The 18860-nt window shown below is 39.1% G+C and overlaps 2 protein-coding genes across 2 annotated transcripts; one reads left to right on the top strand and one right to left on the bottom strand.

Moving 5' to 3' along the window:
- Positions 1 to 202: 202 nt before the first annotated feature.
- Positions 203 to 1550, bottom strand: LOC119547139 (small glutamine-rich tetratricopeptide repeat-containing protein beta). Its single transcript, XM_037853853.1, has one exon. The coding sequence runs from the start codon at positions 1446 to 1448 to the stop codon at positions 387 to 389; it is 1062 nt and encodes a 353-aa protein (XP_037709781.1). The 5' UTR covers positions 1449 to 1550; the 3' UTR covers positions 203 to 386.
- Positions 1551 to 2598: 1048 nt separating this feature from the next.
- On the top strand, positions 2599 to 18171 carry LOC119546485 (protein bicaudal D). Its single transcript, XM_037852781.1, has 8 exons — positions 2599 to 3657; positions 14432 to 14797; positions 14863 to 15000; positions 15076 to 15926; positions 15992 to 16209; positions 16266 to 16520; positions 16643 to 16817; positions 17144 to 18171. The coding sequence occupies exons 1-8, from the start codon at positions 3424 to 3426 to the stop codon at positions 17259 to 17261; spliced, it is 2355 nt and encodes a 784-aa protein (XP_037708709.1). The 5' UTR covers positions 2599 to 3423; the 3' UTR covers positions 17262 to 18171.
- Positions 18172 to 18860: the final 689 nt, after the last annotated feature.

Here is an 18860-nt window from a genome sequence, read left to right as displayed (position 1 = left end):
GAATCCGTGTTTTACTAATAAACCGATAAGAAGTGAGCTTAAGAAGCTGTGGTCTTCCGAGCGTAGGTATTATAAATTGCTAATATATCGGCTGTATTTCCCCAAGATATTTACTAGACTTATCCTGAGCAATAGACGTTTTTCCGAAACATGGAGTATTATGTAATCTCATGGAAAAATCTATTAAAACAGTGAAAAATTGCACTTGCAAGGCTCGCAGTGTTTTGCACGTATATATTTATTACCATTAATAAAAATATATATATATATGTATATGCGTAATAGAAGCCTTTTAAACATTAAAAATACAGTAATTATAGTTTCAGCTTAAAAACTTAATCTGTGTGTATGTGTTGTCGCCGGTTCTGGCTCGGATTGCCAGCCCACTAGATGCTTGGCGGTGGTTGATTTCCCGGCTGCTGTCCGTTGCCAGGATTGGCATTGGGATTGGGTCCACCGCCTGGCTGCTGGGCGCCCACCAATTGGCTGGCGAAGCTCTGGAACAGCTGCAGCATGTCGTTGGGCATGGCCGGGATCTGCGGTGGAGCACCGCCTGGAGCTCCAGGGGCGCCACCGGCACCAGGAGCAGCTCCACCAGCATTTGGCTGGCCCATATTGGCGAACAGCTGGCCAATCGTATTCATAACCATCGGATTCTGGGTCATCGACTGCAGCTGCTCCAAGTCGATCTCAGCGCTGCTGAACAGATTCCTCACCGTGGGATTGGCCAGCATGGCGTTCAGGCCGTCTGTGAGATGCGACAGCTGCGGTGGCTGATTCCTGGCATTCCTGGCCACCTCCAGGTTGTTCCTGTAGTCTGGATTGTCCGGTTCCAGCTCGATGGCCTTGCCATAAGCCTGCTCCGCCTCCGCGAACTTACCCATGTTGGAGTACGCAACGCCCAGACGGCAGTACGCCTTGCTGTAGTTGGTGTTGTACAGCAGGGCGGACTTGCAATCCGTGACGGCGCGCTCGTTGTCGCCCAGTCGAATGTGGGCCGCTGCCCGGTTGCAGTAAAAGATCGGGTTCTTGGGATCGAAGGCGATGGCCCTGTTGTACTGCAGCAGGGCCTCGTTGTACTTGCACTCCTTCATCAGACGGTTGCCCTCGTTCTTGATGGAATCGGCCAGGGCCAGGGATTCCGGATTGCGTTCGATATACAGCGACTGGAAGAGCTCGAACATGTCGATGTTTTTGGGGGCGAGGCCGGCGCTCCCGCTGGCCAGCGCATCGCCGCCTGGGGCACTCGATGTGCTGCTCTGTGTGGTGGCCTGCTCCTGGCCAGCGGCGTCCTGCGCCGCCTCCACATCGCCCACGTCAAAGGCCGCCTGTAGGCACTGGATCGCCACCTCGATGCTTTCGCTCTGGTCCGGCGACATGACGTCCACCTGCTTCTTTAGGTAGTCGATGAAGCTTCGCACGAAACTCTGCTGCACTGCGTCCGGCATTTTGGCTCTGGTTGTGGTTATTCCCTTAAATTCGACAGGCAAGTTAAAAAGTAAATGTGATTAGGCGAAATGTGAGTGTGAAATTATAGCTGTCAAAATTTCAGTGTGGCCTTGCCAATGTCTATCGAAACAGGTACTTTTGTTATCGAATAATATTTTTGATAAATGGTTTCCTAGTTTTTGAATAATGTTTTCGATTTGTATTAACGTTATGTCTTCTAATTGAGTTACTTAGAAATTGTTGTATTCATAACCAAACTTTTAATTTAGTAACCATTTTTTCTTTATAAGAATTTATTATTTATTTATTGCATCAAAACAGGTTATCGAATATTATTTTTAATAAATGGTCTTCTAGTTTTTTAACTATGTTTTCGATTTGTATTCACTTTAAGTTCTCTTTTTGAGTTACTAGAAATTGCACTATTTATAAAAAAAATTTTGAATTTGGTAACCATATTTTCTAAATAATAATTTATTATTTATTTATTGTACACCCAATTATTGTAGCCCAAAGGTCAAAACTTAGGAGGAATACGACCAAAGTTGCTGGGACTTTCGGCCGGAATATAGTAATATTAACCGTTTTTTTTATAACTAGTATTTGCATATGTACGAGAAAGTATCGACAGTTTAAAGTAGTTGATGTAGGTTAGCTGATTTTAAAAGGTAATAATTCTCTGGGGGACTTTCAAGTGTAGGGCTTATAAAGAGGTCAGTTAACTTTATATCTGTGTTACTTGATCTGTGTGTTTCAAGTACGGTGCAGTCTTTAAGGATGTGAAATAAATGGCGTGGTGCTGAATAATTATTCATATTTAATATACATACTTTTATTATCACCACAATAAAAGGTGAATAACAAATGGGATCGTCAATAAAATGTACTTACATATTTATGGAAAAGGTGGGTTGTATTTTTAACTGTGCCTACATAGGAGCTTTAAGGAACTGTAAAATAAACATAAACTTAGATACACTGTCAAATAAAAATAAGTTTCCTTTTTCTAAGAAATATGTGCGGAGTTTAAAAATATGAGCCGGTGGAATCGGGCTATAAATTCAGCTGCAAGGTTTGAGTCTCGGAAAGAGGCATTTTTAGGACATTCATGGTTTCTTTTTTGACCACAGTATTTTTGAAACTTTCGAGTGCGGTCGCACCCAAATTCCGTCACAAACATTGCCAAGAATCGACGTGATTGCGGATTAAATTTTTGTTTTTGCACTTGCTTGGAAATTTCGCCTCCATCGGAAGACCGATTAAAACTAATAACTCACCCGTCTGCGCCGCAATTGTGCAACGAAAATACGCCAAGGGCTGGCGACAAGGGGAAAGCGCAGGGAAAATGGGAAAAACTCCCACTTCGCCAGCGAACGAAAGGAAAGGGGAAATTGTGTGATGTCATTTTGACTGTTTCTTTTCGAGTTAATTGAAACAACTTCCTGTGCTGCAATTTTGATTTTCTGCTGCCAACTGTTTTTTAAGGCGCCACTGTGTGCGTGTGGGAGTGCGCTAGTGTGTGTGTGTGATTTACATATATTTATAGTTGTGCAAAATTATTTGCCGTTAAAAGCACACGGTTAATTGGCCATTAAGTGCTGTTTAATTTAGTAATTTTTGCGGGCTGAGGAGAGAAAAAGAGCAGAAAATCTACTACACGAATACGAATACCATTCCACACACACACACACGGAAAAGAGAAAAGGTGAAACGCACGCACACTTCGAAAAGCACACCGCGAGTGGAGTTGTGTGAGTGGGGTTCCGATAAAAAACACACAAAAAATACAACAACAAAAAATACGTACGACATAAACAAATCGACTTCTATCGATTTCCCTCCAAATTAAAAAAAAAGTATCGAAAAGATTCCGCCCAGGACAGAAACAACGAGCAAAATCACCTGCCACGCCCACTGGCAGCTGTACCGTCCACCACCCCCAACTCCCCCCACTTCAAGGGACATCCATCCATCATGTCCAGTCCCAGCAGCACGGATAATGGCTCTTCGCAGGCCCAATCAGTGCAGGATCTCCAGATGGAGGTGGAGCGCCTCACCCGCGAACTGGACCAGGTATCCTCCGCCAGCGCCCAGTCCGCCCAGTATGGACTGTCCCTGCTGGAGGAGAAGTCCGCCCTGCAGCACAAGTGCGAGGAGCTGGAGACGCTCTACGACAACACGCGCCATGAACTGGACATCACACAGGAGGTGAGTTCATCCATAAGGAGATTGCCCACTCTAGGATAGGGCTTATAAGTTGGGACAAGTTGATCTAGCCAGGGGTTTTCAATTATTATTTTTAGTTGGGTACATTTTTTAGGTCTAATAATACGGCTTCTTTGAACCTATGTCTTTGAAGAGGTTATTAAAAAACAATAGATTATAATATTTACAATTTGTAACTTATATGAGATAACCTTTTACCCCACCTAGCCAATTATTATTTGAAGTTAGGTACACTTTTTATGTGTAATAATTCGGGTACTTTAAACAGTTGCCTTTGAAGAGGTTATTTAAAAAACAATAGATTATAATATTTATAACTTGTAACTTATATGAGAAAACCTTTTACTCCATCTAGCCAGGGGATTACAGATATCAATATTATTTAAGGTACACTTTTTAGTAAAAATAATACATTTAAACTGTTGTCTACTAAAAAGTTTAATAAAGGTAATGAATTACAATATTTATTTATTGTAACTTGCATGATCAAATCTTTTATCTTGCCAGCGGTTTGATTTAATATTTTTATTTTAGGTACATTTTTTAGATACAATAAACCTTTTATCTTATAAGGTCCTTTTTAAAACCATTTTTCACCTTAAAAAATACAATGTTTCGTATTTCATTATTGTTTTTCATCACGATTTCTAAGAGACATTTTTATAATTTCCCTAACCGTAATGAACAGTAGTCGAATTCCATATTTCACTCAGGAAGTTTTGGTTTTTTGATTAGTAAATTTTTTAAGAATTTAGCTTGTAAAAAATCCAAATGAAAATATGGTTTTCCTAATAGTTCTGTGCCCAGCAAATGACCATAATTTTGTTATTTAAAATAAATATATCACGTACGAGTTGAATACTGCTTTTTATTAATATTCTAAAATTGAACAAATACAAATAAATCAATGGAAATACCTGTTAAGAGATAATAATCATTAAAAAATATTTGCAACTTTAGAAATAATATAGAAATGAAAATATTACTGGTCTCGACAGTATGATTTCCATCTTTGTAAATTTTCTGACCGGATCGTAATCCCCTCCAACTGTACTTCACTGTGGCTAAGTTTTGTGATCTGTTTCCAAGCAGTCGGCGCTTATCGCCCAACTAGCCCACACTCGTACTCACACACCTTTGGACACACACCCACAAAGACAAAGAAAACCTTTCCACAATCGCCATCAATTTGTCTTGCTGGCAAATTAACTCGCTCACCTGTTGGCCAGTTCTACCAGCATGGCTCTCTTTTAACGTCTCTTGCGCTCTCTACAAAGTCTGGTGCCTGGTCTAGCAGAAATAATGCCGATCTGCTCCCTGATCATGGAATCGGAAACTGACCATATGGTCACGTGCTGTTTGTATACGGATAAATACAGTGGATCTCCTATATGTGAGACCATCTGTCGAGTACAAAAATACCGTTTTGGTGAAATCTTATACCACATCTTAAGTCTTAATATCAAATTTGTTACCAATGGCATAGGAAATGTTAGTAATTCTCACTGAATTCTTTAAAAATCTTTAAAAATAAAATTGTTTTGTTTTAAAATAATTTATTTATCAATTTTTTTGTTTGTGACCTAACTTTCTAATTTAATTTTTACGAATAGCTTTATTTTTAACCAAGTTAACCGATTTGTCGGCCATTAATGAATGAAAAGTCGGATTTTAAATATTGATTAGATATACTTTATTTATAGGGTAATCAAAGCTAGCGTTAGTCATAGACTGTTTCTATTTTTTTTGATTTCCCAGTTCTCTTTCTATGACTCTCATTGTTTTCTCTATTCTTTTTCTCATCCCACCGATCTCGCTCAATTTGTCTCGGGCTTAAACAAAACATTGTTTTGGCTCAATAGCCCCTGCAGCTTTCAGTTGGCCGATTGCAACATGGCCAATCCGCTTTTGCCATTTCGTTTTGCACCTTTCTTTGGCGCCTCATAGACCCTCTTCCCTTTGCCACCCGTTACCACAATCCCTCTTTTTACTACCCTTTCCTTTCCAATTAGTCCTCGCCATCGCCTGGCATTTCCGCTGGAATTCCACCGGCCTCGGATTCCTGGGCCTCGGAAGGGAAAAGTTGTGTCCTTTGCTTGGTGAAAATCAAATGGGGGAAACAGTCCATAATCATTCTGCCGTCTATTACCATTTCTTGTTCAGCATTTTTTTTATTGTTAACCAACTTATTTTTGCTTTGTTTGGCTGGTAATTAAAATGGTTGCCAAAGTGAAGTTGTTTTAGTTAAATTTTGGCTAAAGGAGCGTTTCCGTTTTCGGAAATGTTTCAGAGTTTTTGTTAAATTGTCATTATATTTAACACATGCTTTAAATAAAAAGGTTTAAACTGTTTATAAAGGTGGAATTAATGCAGTTCATTAAAATAAATCAAGTACTATTTTCATATTGATCACATTTTTAACAACTATCTGATTATATAAAATGATTATATGGAATTTTGTTGGTATTTGTACTTCTAAATACTTTTTAGTTACTTAGTAAGTTACTTTTAGTCAGAATATTCATTTTTGTTTTTATTTTTCCATGAGATTACCTGATTTAACATTTTTGTTAAAGTATTATAATGTCTCTCCTCAATCTTAACTCATTACTCACTCAGATAATTAACTTTAATGTTGTTTATAAACTAGAGAAAGTGCAGTCAATTAAAAAATGGTATTCTCATTGTTCACGTTTGAATAAATGCATAGATTGCATAGCATTCTGATGACTATAGCTCTTGTACTTCTAAACACTTAGTTACTGTTTATGTAGCCAGAATATTTACTTTTAACATCACAAATATGATAAATATAATCACTGTTTTTATTTACCCAAAAGATTAGCCAGTGTTATAAATAATTATGGTAAAGCTTAACATTTCACAAGCCAAAGGGTTGAAAGTTCTGGAATTAAAACCAGCGAGGGCGTTAACACCTGCATATCTACATATGTACATACCCAGCCGGAAACACCTTTTTACAAATAGGCCTACGTATTACGTATATTTATATTCATGCATTTCTATGCGAGTGGAACAAAAAGCCTGCCAATTAATTGTTGGACAGGTGGCGGTGCTCTTGTGCCCCGCTTGATAGTTTCCAGCTTGTTGGATTTGAACTCAACTGAACTTTTACGAGAACACAAAAAGAGTGCGAGACCAAAAGTACACTCCACCCACCCACAAACACACACATTTTTAATGGATGCTTAAAATTAAAAAAAAATTCGCAACGTCGTCGACAACGTCACTGCGGGCATTTTGTGTCCCCCCAAAACTGCAGCTCAGCAAACAGTGTAAAAATGGGGTGGTTAAACGGGGGGTGGAAGGGGTTTCGGTGCTACAGGGGGACATATTTCCACTTGTAATCAAGATATCAGCCGTGGGCGAACCCAGCATAAAATGACATAAATCAACGGGGACGGCAGCAAAAGAGGGCAAAGTTTCCTTTCCGTCTTCGCTCGAAAATTAGCTTACTGAAATTAATCGGATATTTTTCCAAGAGCCCGAGGCGTGAATTTTCCCATCGACTGGGTTTTAATGCAATAGAATTTCGATTATGCTGGGGCCAGGGGTTAATTCATAAAATGTTTGCATCAGTAGTTAAATTAAATTATTGAAGGAGTGAACAATTTGTGTTGGAAATGGCAATAATTGTTGTACTATTAAAGTATTATTTTTCGAACCAAAATTTTAAATTGATTTAATAAGACATTTTGATACAAAATATATTTTAACATAATGTTATTTATGAAGATTATTATATTACAATTCAATTAAAATGAATTTTTTATTTTCAATATTTTATTAATAAATTATTACTATTTTTGTAAGGAGTAAGATATTCAAGTGTAAAGGGTTAATATTCAAAAAATATATTGATATAAAATAAATATTTAAATAATGTTATTGCTAAAGATTATGTTCTAAGTTATTAAAAAATTAAAATGCATTTTTTATTTCTTATTAATATAACTAATAAATTATTACTATTTTTGTAAGGAGTATGACATTCAAATTGAATGGGACATTATTCCAATTGTGACCTAATTAACTATTTTTTAGTTTACTGATTAACTTGCAAACTTTTCCTACTATTCATCAAAATCTGCATTGTTTATGTATAAACAAGTCTTATAAATTAAATTGAGAATTACTTTTGGTTTCATCACTGTGACTGCAAATTGGCAACTGCAGGACCGCAGAACAAATATTTACCCAATTTTCAGGACGTCAGGCAGGCGGTCGAAACTGTCAGCCGCATTTGGCAATTTATTCAGTTAGCTGAATGAGAGTTAGTGCATCAATGGGGGGCAGGAGGAGGATTGAGGCAGGAAAACTCGTTGTTGTTTGGACGATTGTAACTGCGGCAATTAAAAGGCCCTGAAACAAGGGCCATAAAACGAACGATGGACGCAGTGGAACAACACATGTACGCCCTATATGGGCGATGTCCTCCTGTTTTGTCCCACATGCGAATCGTTTTTGGGTGTGGGTGTTGGGTGTTGGCCATATATCATGGCTCACATCGCGCCACCACCAAGGACATCCCGTCGTCCAGCGGCCACATTCCCGTGTCCTGCGTAGTTTGGCATTCTGTGGCTGCCTGACTTTGCTACTTTCCACCCCAAAAAGTTTTTAACACAAATTTAATAATTAATGGCAGTATTTGTCGAGGTTCTTGGGGAATGAGGTTAAGAAAATTTATCAAAGTTGGTAGGGGGAATTTTAAAAATTCATGAATTGTTCTTTGAATAAATGTTTAACTTAGTATATTACAATTAAAAACTTAAAACGACCATTTAAAATATATGAATACAGAATCAAATAGCTATTTTTCCTTGATCTATACATAGGTATAATAATCTTGAATTATTCCAGAGGGAATTTTAAAAATTCATGAATTGTTTTTAAAAAAAATGTACAATTAAATGTATTATTTTTAAAAACTTAAAACGATTATACAAAATATTGAACTATACATAGGTTTAATAAACTACTACAAAAATAGTATCCAATATCTTGAATTATTCAAGAGGGATTTTTAAAAATCCATGATTTCTACTTTAAATAAATGTTTAATTTAATTTATAATACAAAATTTAAAACAATCATTCAAAATATTTGAATATAGAATAAAACAGTTAATTTTCCTTGATCTATACATAGGTATAGTAATTTACTACAAAAAAGTAACCAGTACCTTAATTATTATAGAGGAAATTTTAAAAATTCATGAATTGTTCCTTAAATAAATGTTAAACTTAATTTATTTTTACTAAAAACCTAAAACGATCATTTAAAATATTTGAATACAGAATCAAACAGTTAATTTTCCTTGAACTATAGGTGCATAGGTATAATAATCCACTATGTGGTATCCATTATCTAAAACAATTCAAGATAATCAAAGCAATAATCTAAATCCACCAACACTTAGCTCAAATGCCCTCTTAATTTATGGTTCTGTGAGTCCTGCCAACTGTTTATCCTTTCCAAATCCAAGCCAGACAATAACAATTAGAATAACAGCAGCAACATCAAAGCCAGATCTAAACGATGCGATGGGAAAAGGAACAAAAAAAAAATGATAATGATTTGACACTGATGTTCTGTTCTTTTTGGCGCAAATTGCAATTCTATGGCAATCAAACTGGCAGATGGGGCAGGAGCAACAACTCCCGGCCAGGAACAACTGCAACAGCCACAGGGACGTGGGTTAAGAGGGCCTGGCAAGGGTTAAATGCGGCGCTTGAGCACTGACAAAACATGTTTCCGTCGCTGTCTGGCCCAACTGAAAAGGAAATGAGTGGGGAAAAAGTTTAGTATTTCCCGCCAACTGAAGCCATCTCCACCACCGCTTTCTCCTCCTCCGGTTTTTTCCCCCAATGAATTGCCAGCAATGAAAATGTAAATGCACACAGACTTGTACTTTTGTGACGATGATGAGAGCAAAAATCTGGGCAAGGATGCTGGGGCAACTGTTGTGACAATTGCAGTTTTCCAGCTGGGAACTGTCGTCCTGCATAATGACGGTGCAATTTATTTGCGTAAACTTTTGTGGGCCCAGCCAAAGTCTCTCTGGGGAATTGGAACTCTGCCAGATGCAATGAGCTCGCAAAAGGATGAACCGCCACACCATCGACACGTCCTGGAAAGCGCTACATGACTATTGGCTGTTAAATGCACTTGAGATATTTGCCCAGGATATATGGCGGTGGGCATTATGCAACACATCCACTGACATTCGCAGCAGGAGCAAATGGTTATTATTTCCTTTTATATCTCCGCGCTTTCAAGGATTTCCCATGGCCCGCTGCGTCCATTTCGCATTTCCTGGCGATGTTTGCAAGCGTTACTATGCAGCCTGTTTACGTTTTGTGGATTATTTCAGAGAGATTCCACTGCATGCAGCTTATTTGCTTTTTATCAGCATTACTTGTAAAATTTAAAAGCTATCTACCTGTAATATCTGATAAATTCCTCAGTAAGAAGCATCCTTATTTAAGTATTATAAGTATATAATAATAAATTACAACATATCCTACAAATTTCCTAAACAACAATTTTTAAAAACTTTGTATTTTATATGTTAAATTTATTACTATTATAACCATTAAAAAATATTAAATAATAATAAATTATAACATATCCTAAAATGTTTATTATAAACTAAAATACATTTTAGGATATGTTATAATGGATATGTATAAAATGTTTATTATAAACTAAAATACAAAGTTTCCTCAACTTTTAAAAAAGGCTTTAAATATTTTCAAGCCGAACTAGAGTTATAGTATTTACCAACAAGTTTTTAGGACCATGCCGGATTAAACCCCCTTTTAAAATTCAATTCCATTGTTAGCACACTCACGGGTATGGTTATTTTTAACTAGATTTCCTTTGTATCCTGTTAGTGCGAAATGCAAAGGGTATTTATTTCAGTTTTATGTTTTTTCTACCATTTTCGGTGGATTCCCATTTCGTTGAGAGCGTAATTTGAGTCCTTTTGTGACAGCTTCCATGCTAAAAATTTCCGCTGCGTCAACGTTTGCACGCACACAGGTTTTTCCGTATTTTCCGCCTGCAGTTTTTCTCGCCGCTTTTCTGGTCGCCGTTTCTTTTGTCGTTTTAGGCGACATTTCAAATTCAGCGCGAGTGTCAAGCTCGTGCATTGACATGATGGCCACAAATGCGGCGTTCTCACATTTTCCATTTCCCATTTCCTATTCTCTCTTTTCGGCTCTCATTGTTCGTTTGTGTGATGGGTTCAAAACTGTGCACAGCCTACAAAGGGGGTGCAGTCAAAAAAAAGGGATTTCTTAACTGATTTTACAAAATTCCGGTTACTTTTATAATAAAAAGTTGATTCTATAATGTTTTTAGTCACTTTGTAAATCGAATTTTTAAATCCCTTACAGTTTTCCACAAATTAAACAAGATTTGAAAAAAAGAAATTTTTTTTCGACTATTGAATTTTTTTAAAAAATAATTTTAATTTATTTATTTAAGGATACTATGCATTTTTATGTGTCATAATGTAAAAATATTATCGGTTACCTTATTATTTATTTGATTTTTTTAAGAAATACCTAAGAATTGTATAGTTCTCATAATTTTCTCCCTGTGCACCTGGTTATTATTGCATTTGCAGGCTGTTTCACATTTAAATTTGCCTGCGTTCCATAAGAGTGAAGCTGCCAGTTAACGAACTGGGCGTGGTGCCGCCTTCGCACTCGCCCTCGTCGGTAAAATCTGTTCAGTCATTCATGGCATACTTTATCAGCTTTGGGGAGTAACCAGCGGGAAACCAGCCCGAACCACCCACTTTTGCGACCAGGAGGAAATTGTTATTGTCGCCCCTCGTCGTTGCTGTTGTTGTTTACATTGTGGTTTGGCCACCTAAGTGCTCTCATTCACACAGTGCGCTCCAAAATTCTGCTCATCGGTGTCATAATGTGGGCAATCTGCTCTATTTTTAGTGGGCCCGAACAGGAGTTTCATTGCAGTCATCCGGAGAACTGATGGCAACAGCTGCTGCGAGCAGTCCACCCATATTTGCCTCTGCACAGGGAGAAAATACTTGACTATTTTTTTTTTACTGTGGCATACTAAAAATAGGGTTGTCGAATTTTTAAAAAATATCGTATCGATGATATTTGGTTTTTGAAAAAATTCCGTAATGAAATTTTAAAATATCAATTTAAAATATCGATATATCGATGATATTTCATGTTATTTCAAAATATTTAAATTTTAATGGTAGAGGACATCACAGGCTTAATATGTTGCTTTGACAAACAAGATATGAAGAATTTTAAGAAATCAAAAAATGTTTCGGCCCAAAATGTATTGCTATGATAATATTTAAAAAAAAATTATCGATATATCGATATTTTTATATTTTTCGACATCCCTAATAAAAAATGTAAATGAATTGAAGTAGTTTTTGAATAACGTTTAAAACTGAACAGGAATTGACAAAAAATTCTTTTATAATTATTTTTTTTTTTAATAAAAGTAGGTTTTTAAATTATTTACCTGTGTATATTCAGGCACCTCTCTACATATAATGCCCACTCTGTTTAGGCAATTTAGGCACATTCTAATCACAACCACGGCAACACTGTAAAGTAATCCAACAGATACAAAGTGCGGTAGGGTGGTTAGAAAAGGGGGTTCCTAAGTGGGGGCGGGAGGAACGGACCCAGATGTCTGGCCTATGGCAAGTGTAGTGCGGTTGCTCTGCTCTTGTCTGGCCTCTGTGAACTGTGTTAATATTTACCCAAGTTAATTAAAAATCTTTTCTAATTTGCATAAAGTTTATGCCGTCATTTGTTTGCTGCGGCCTGTTGCCCGATAGATGGCGTCACTGAACAAACTGGGGCACTGTGATAAAAAATGTTTGATTCAAAGAAATTTAAATACCTATTTTTCATTGGATATACATTTTATAAAGGTATCATTATCAATATTTATTTAATTACCTACCATGATATACATTTTGTTGTTCTTATACCATTTAGTTTTATATCAGAGTTCATATCTGTTTGTAAATCATTTAATGTGTTTCATAAGTTTTTAATCTGTAAGATGAACAGAATTATGGAAAATGTTCTATGTGATCCTCAAACTAAGTGTGAAATTCCTTAACAGGAATGTTAGTTTATTCATATGAAAATCGGATTAAACCCGAGTAGCTTTAGATAACCGCCCTGGAATGCTGTTATAAGCCGTCCCTAGTATAGAACCTTTGTTTTATGATTATCTCACAGTGATTCTTCCTCTTCCGCCCATCTCCCCGTCTCTCTTTGGCCCTTCTTGTCGGTCTCTTTCTAATTTAAGAGGTGCCTTGCAATTTAGTTGCATGAATGTGTGACAGCTGCTTTAGGCAGCTGAAATTCCATCCGAGACTTTGGACCCGCCTTGGCCTTTTGTTTGCTTTCTCTTTTAGTACAACCCACCCACCCGCTCCTCTTCTTCTTCGGATTACACTAATTAACGAAATGCACTTGGCTTAAAGTGGGTTGGATGTGGGGGGCTTTTTGGGTTTACTCTGTGCGATGTGCGATTGTCAAATTGAGATTGCTAAAACAACAAGAACGGCGTTGGCTGACGTCGCCCAACGATAATTATATGGGTGGGAAAGGCTAGGAAAATGAAAAGAGTGAAGGGGCTTAAGAGAGGGGAAAGGGTAGGAAAGGAGCTTATCAAGGGGTTAAGGATGCGGCGTAGAAACTGAGACTCATTTGTTTGCCGCCTGCTAATTACACGGCATTTAAGAGCAATCCGCCAGAGGAAAGTTTTTCGCAGAAATGAATGCAGTTTTCGTTTGGCCAAATCCCTGAATCGTGGTCATTCCACTTTACTACATGAGATTTCGTTTTGGGTACGGTTTTGATGATGATGATGACGGTGATGGTGGAACTTGTGAAGCACGTACTCCAAATGGCCCCATTCGAAAAATGCCAGACGAGAGCGCCACCGTTAGGGGTTGGGATTTCAATTAAAGCCGCCACAGGATTATATGTACCTCATATTTAACCCCCACTAACCGTCCACTCCTGCTGACTGTCCATATGGACAGGGTCTCTAGCGCCCAGTTAAGGGCTTGGCCCGGCCCCATAAACATTCTGTATTCGTGTTTACCTCTGCTGGTGGCTGGTGGCTTTTAATCCTGGGTGTGTCCCTGGCCGCCGTTAACCTTTATGTGGTCTTGGGCGGTCTTAACAGGACCAGCAGTGAAATAGTCGCAATTAACAAAATCCAATAATTGCAGACCAACGCATCTGATATTCCCATTGGTACGTGTTGACCACTGGGATGTCTGAACGAAGGATAAAGAGGGTGGCTCCCTAATGAAATATAATTGCTAGCCATAGCAATTAATATCTTTTTCTTTAAAATATAAGTATATTTTTATTGGTTTATTCTTAAAATTTGTTCGCCAAATGCACTAAATGACTCTAAATACTCAACCGTATCTTCTCCACCCCGTTTTACCCACTCCCAGAGCATTTCCAGATAGGAAACTTAATGAAAAATAAAACCCAGTGAAATGCAGGGGGCGTCATCAGCAGAGCAAGCAGCAAAAAGGCTCCCTAGTGGCCAACGCCCCCAAGTGGGACATGCAAATGACTGCAATAAAATCGCGGGCATTCGGTGGGCAGGCAGGAAACTTTTATGATTACTTTGCTTTCCGCACACTTACTCACGCCCTAGTTATTTACTTCTTTTTTTTTTTTTAATTTTCTAGGCCCTGACGAAGTTTCAAACCTCACAGAAGGTGACCAACAAGACGGGCATCGAACAGGAGGACGCCCTGCTGAACGAATCGGCTGCAAGGGAGACATCGCTCAATCTCCAGATTTTTGATTTGGAAAACGAGCTCAAACAGCTGCGCCATGAGTTGGAAAGGGTTCGCAACGAGCGCGACAGGATGCTGCAGGAGAACTCCGATTTTGGGCGGGACAAGAGCGACAATGAGGCCGATCGCCTGCGTCTTAAATCCGAGCTGAAGGACCTCAAGTTCCGCGAGACGCGAATGCTCAGCGAGTACTCGGAACTGGAGGAGGAGAACATATCGCTGCAGAAGCAGGTCTCCAACCTGCGCAGCTCGCAGGTCAGTCTAACAAACATTTCATTAAAAATAAAATGAACTTATAATTCATCATTGTAATTTTCTAGGTGGAATTTGAAGGTGCCAAACATGAGATCCGCCGTCTCACTGAAGAAGTTGAGCTTTTGAATCAACAGGTCGATGAGCTGGCGAATCTCAAGAAGATTGCTGAGAAGCAAATGGAGGAGGCGCTGGAGGCTCTGCAGGTTAATATACTTTATTAAAATATTTTTTATATGTCATAATATATTCTATGATGGCTTTTATGCAATTTATTTCAGGGTGAACGCGAGGCCAAGTATGCTTTGAAGAAGGAGCTGGATGGTCACTTGAACCGCGAGTCCATGTACCACATCAGCAATCTGGCCTACAGCATACGCAGCAACATGGAGGACAACGCCAGCAACAACTCGGATGGTGAGGAAGAGAATCTGGCTCTGAAGCGCCTGGAGGCTGATCTGAGCACCGAACTAAAATCCCCCGACGGCACCAAGTGCGATCTCTTCTCGGAGATTCATCTGAACGAATTAAAGAAATTGGAGAAGCAGTTGGAGAGCATGGAAAGCGAGAAGACCCATCTGACGGCCAATTTAAGGGAGGCGCAAACGAGTCTGGACAAGTCACAAAACGAGCTGCAGAACTTTATGTCTCGATTGGCCCTTCTTGCGGCCCATGTCGATGCTCTGGTCCAGCTCAAAAAGCAAATCGACGTTAAGGAGCAAAGCAAGGATAGCGACCAGAAGAAGGACGAGCTGGAGCAGCAACTCCGGGCTCTGATCTCGCAGTACGCCAACTGGTTCACGCTCTCAGCCAAGGAGATCGATGGCCTTAAGACTGACATTGCCGAGCTGCAGAAGGGCCTCAACTACACGGACGCCACCACTACGCTGCGCAACGAGGTGACCAACCTGAAGAACAAGCTTCTGGCCACAGAGCAAAAGTCACTGGACTTGCAGAGCGACGTTCAAACCCTCACGCACATCTCGCAGAATGCTGGCCAAAGTCTGGGCTCAGCCCGCAGTACTTTGGTGGCCTTAAGTGACGATCTGGCTCAGCTGTATCACCTAGTGTGCACCGTCAATGGAGAAACACCAACACGTGTCCTGCTTGATCACAAGAGCGATGATATGAGGTAATGGAACCTTGTCTTGTTTAATTAATGATTACAAATCTAATCTCTTATCCAATGCATTACAGTTTCGAAAACGATTCATTGACTGCCATCCAGTCGCAATTCAAATCGGATGTTTTTATTGCCAAGCCCCAGATTGTCGAAGATCTGCAAGGCCTGGCTGATTCCGTGGAGATCAAGAAGTACGTGGACACAGTCAGCGACCAAATCAAGTATTTGAAGACAGCTGTGGAGCATACCATCGATCTGAACAAACACAAAGTGCGCTCCGAGGGTGGCGATGGTAGGTTGATACTGTAAAGCAACCGTAAGTTCTTTTAATCTCAATATATATCTCAGCTCTGGAGAAGGTCAACACCGAGGAGATGGAGGAACTGCAGGAGCAGATAGTCAAGCTGAAGAGTCTGCTGTCCGTGAAGCGCGAACAGATCGGAACTCTGCGCAACGTGCTCAAGTCAAACAAACAAACCGCCGAGGTGGCTCTCACCAATCTCAAGTCCAAGTACGAGAACGAGAAGATCATTGTCAGCGACACCATGTCCAAGCTGCGTAACGAGCTCAGGCTTCTCAAGGAGGATGCAGCCACTTTCTCAAGTAAGCAACTGAAAGAGATGAGTTATGCGTATTAGCCTAGTTCGCTATTATGCAGAAAATATCTTTATTTAATAGATTGCCTATCATTATTGTATTTACTTACACCTAATCTAAATTTTTAGGTCTGCGTGCCATGTTCGCCGCCCGCTGCGAGGAGTATGTAACCCAGGTGGATGATCTCAACCGCCAGCTGGAGGCTGCAGAGGAGGAGAAGAAGACTCTTAACCAGTTACTGCGCTTGGCTGTCCAGCAGAAGCTGGCACTCACCCAGCGCCTAGAGGAGATGGAAATGGATCGGTGGGTGCACTTGGGTCGTTAAAAGTCAGCTGCATCACCACCCACTCCCCGTCACAAGCAACCACATATTCATCCCTTTCTCGATTAGGGCTCCTCATTTCCCTGTCTTGTCCCTGAAATTCCTTTGAGAGTCCAGCAATTGGTAAGCCCCTGCAAGTGGCAGAAAATTTGTTGCATGCCCGCCCGCCTGCCTGCTAACCTGCTGCTGGAATCCGCCTAACCTCATGAGAAACCGCTGTGCGCTGATCAATCGATTACAATATTTAAGCTTTATCGATTAAATGTTGATGACCAACTAACAACTATCCTGTATTCACTCCCAACAGCGAAATGCGACACGTCCGCCGCCCGATGCCCGCCCAGCGAGGCACCAGCGGCAAGTCCTCCTTCAGCACGAGGCCTTCGAGCAGGAATCCAGCGAGCAGCAACGCCAACCCATTCTAACATAAGATCAGCGTGCAGCGTAAACTTCTGGCTTTGGTTTATACTTTGCTTAAGTTGTAATTTCGTTGGAGTTCCTGCGGAAAGAGAGGGGGAGAGATTCCCACAATCACAAGATATACTGCAAACGTATTTTAGAACGAAGCTATATCCATGCTCTATCCAACTACTATAACTATGTTTGTTTGTATTGTATTTGTATTTATTGAAAGTTTAGTTAGATGAAAGTTTTGTGTTAGACAAGGAAGCAGCAAACGGTTATTAACGGTTAGTTACTTAAACGTCCAATTAATTTAATTAAAACAACATTAACGAAAAGTATAAATAATAACGTAACGAAATGTATTTTTCTATAAACAAATGACGTATTTTGAAGGCGTCGTAATTTGGTTTGATCTGAGTTTTGTTAACTTTCGCGTTGATTATTTGATTTTTGTTACAACGCTGTGCGCAAGCGAAAAAGATTGACAAACTTAAGCGGTAAATAAGTTGAAGTTGAACAAAAGATATTGATATTGGCAAGTGAACCATGTATTAATTGGCCAGCCCGATAACCGAGAGTATTTTTCCACGGCCCAGTTCAAACTAAGTGGCCCCTAATGTACGTAAAGAACAAGAGACCAGATTTTCGGTCGAAATGTATATTAACGATGGCTTGCAGCCATTGAACATAGAGTAGCAAAAGGCTACGTCTCAAAGACGATTCTGAATGATGACGACTTTTGTATTTATTAAGCGGCATTTGGCCGTCTTGAAGTGAAGAAATTGTAGGAAATTAATTATAATTTGCAATGGAGAAAAAAAACTAAGTTTTTGCGGTTTATTTAGCATTAATTGCAGACATAACTTATGATTTGTGCATTATTATTTAATACAATTAATAAATTGCAACACAAAAATATTAAGCGAGTAAGATCTTTAATTTGTATTTATTTCTTATCATTTAAGATTGAAGGTGGAATTCCCGTTCAATGCCTTACAAAATTAATTGTTTTAACACAGTAATGAATTTGAAGTCAAAAACCTCAGAACACATTTTTGATGGAATAAATAACCAATTTGAACGGGAATTTATTTTAAGAATTCTTATTTAATCAGCAAGGATACCATTATGTTTTGCCTAGGTCAAACAGCCTTGATAGGAAGCATTGTTTAAATAAGAAATAACTAATTATGGTGATTACCAGCAGCTTAACCAACATACAAATAGCAAGACAAGCGTTAAAGTTTAAATAGAAATTATTACCGTAGCTAATTGAACACGAAAGTAGTGATTACAGCCAGAGCACCTTCTGTAGTAGTATTTAAATTACTTCACCTCCGAACCCCTAAAGAAACAGAAACTCTGAACCTGGTTGCTTGCTTTTTGGGTTATTGATGTTTTCGTTGTCAATCGGAAGAGGTCGATGTTCTACATAAAATTTATATATACAAGATCGTATATTGTGTAAATTACCGAGCCATTAAATTGAATTTATATTAAAATAAACACAGATATACACACAGAGACACACATGCTGATACACACAACGTCCATTCATGCATTCACATATAAGCTCGTTGGAGTTGCCTAAAGAAATTATGCAGTACGCCAGGACAGCA

This window comes from Drosophila subpulchrella, chromosome 2L (assembly GCF_014743375.2).
Source record: "Drosophila subpulchrella strain 33 F10 #4 breed RU33 chromosome 2L, RU_Dsub_v1.1 Primary Assembly, whole genome shotgun sequence".
In the NCBI taxonomy this organism is placed as follows: Eukaryota; Metazoa; Arthropoda; class Insecta; order Diptera; family Drosophilidae; genus Drosophila; species Drosophila subpulchrella.
Note: the sequence above shows the minus strand (reverse complement) of the source record. Positions and strands in the feature narration are given on the sequence as shown.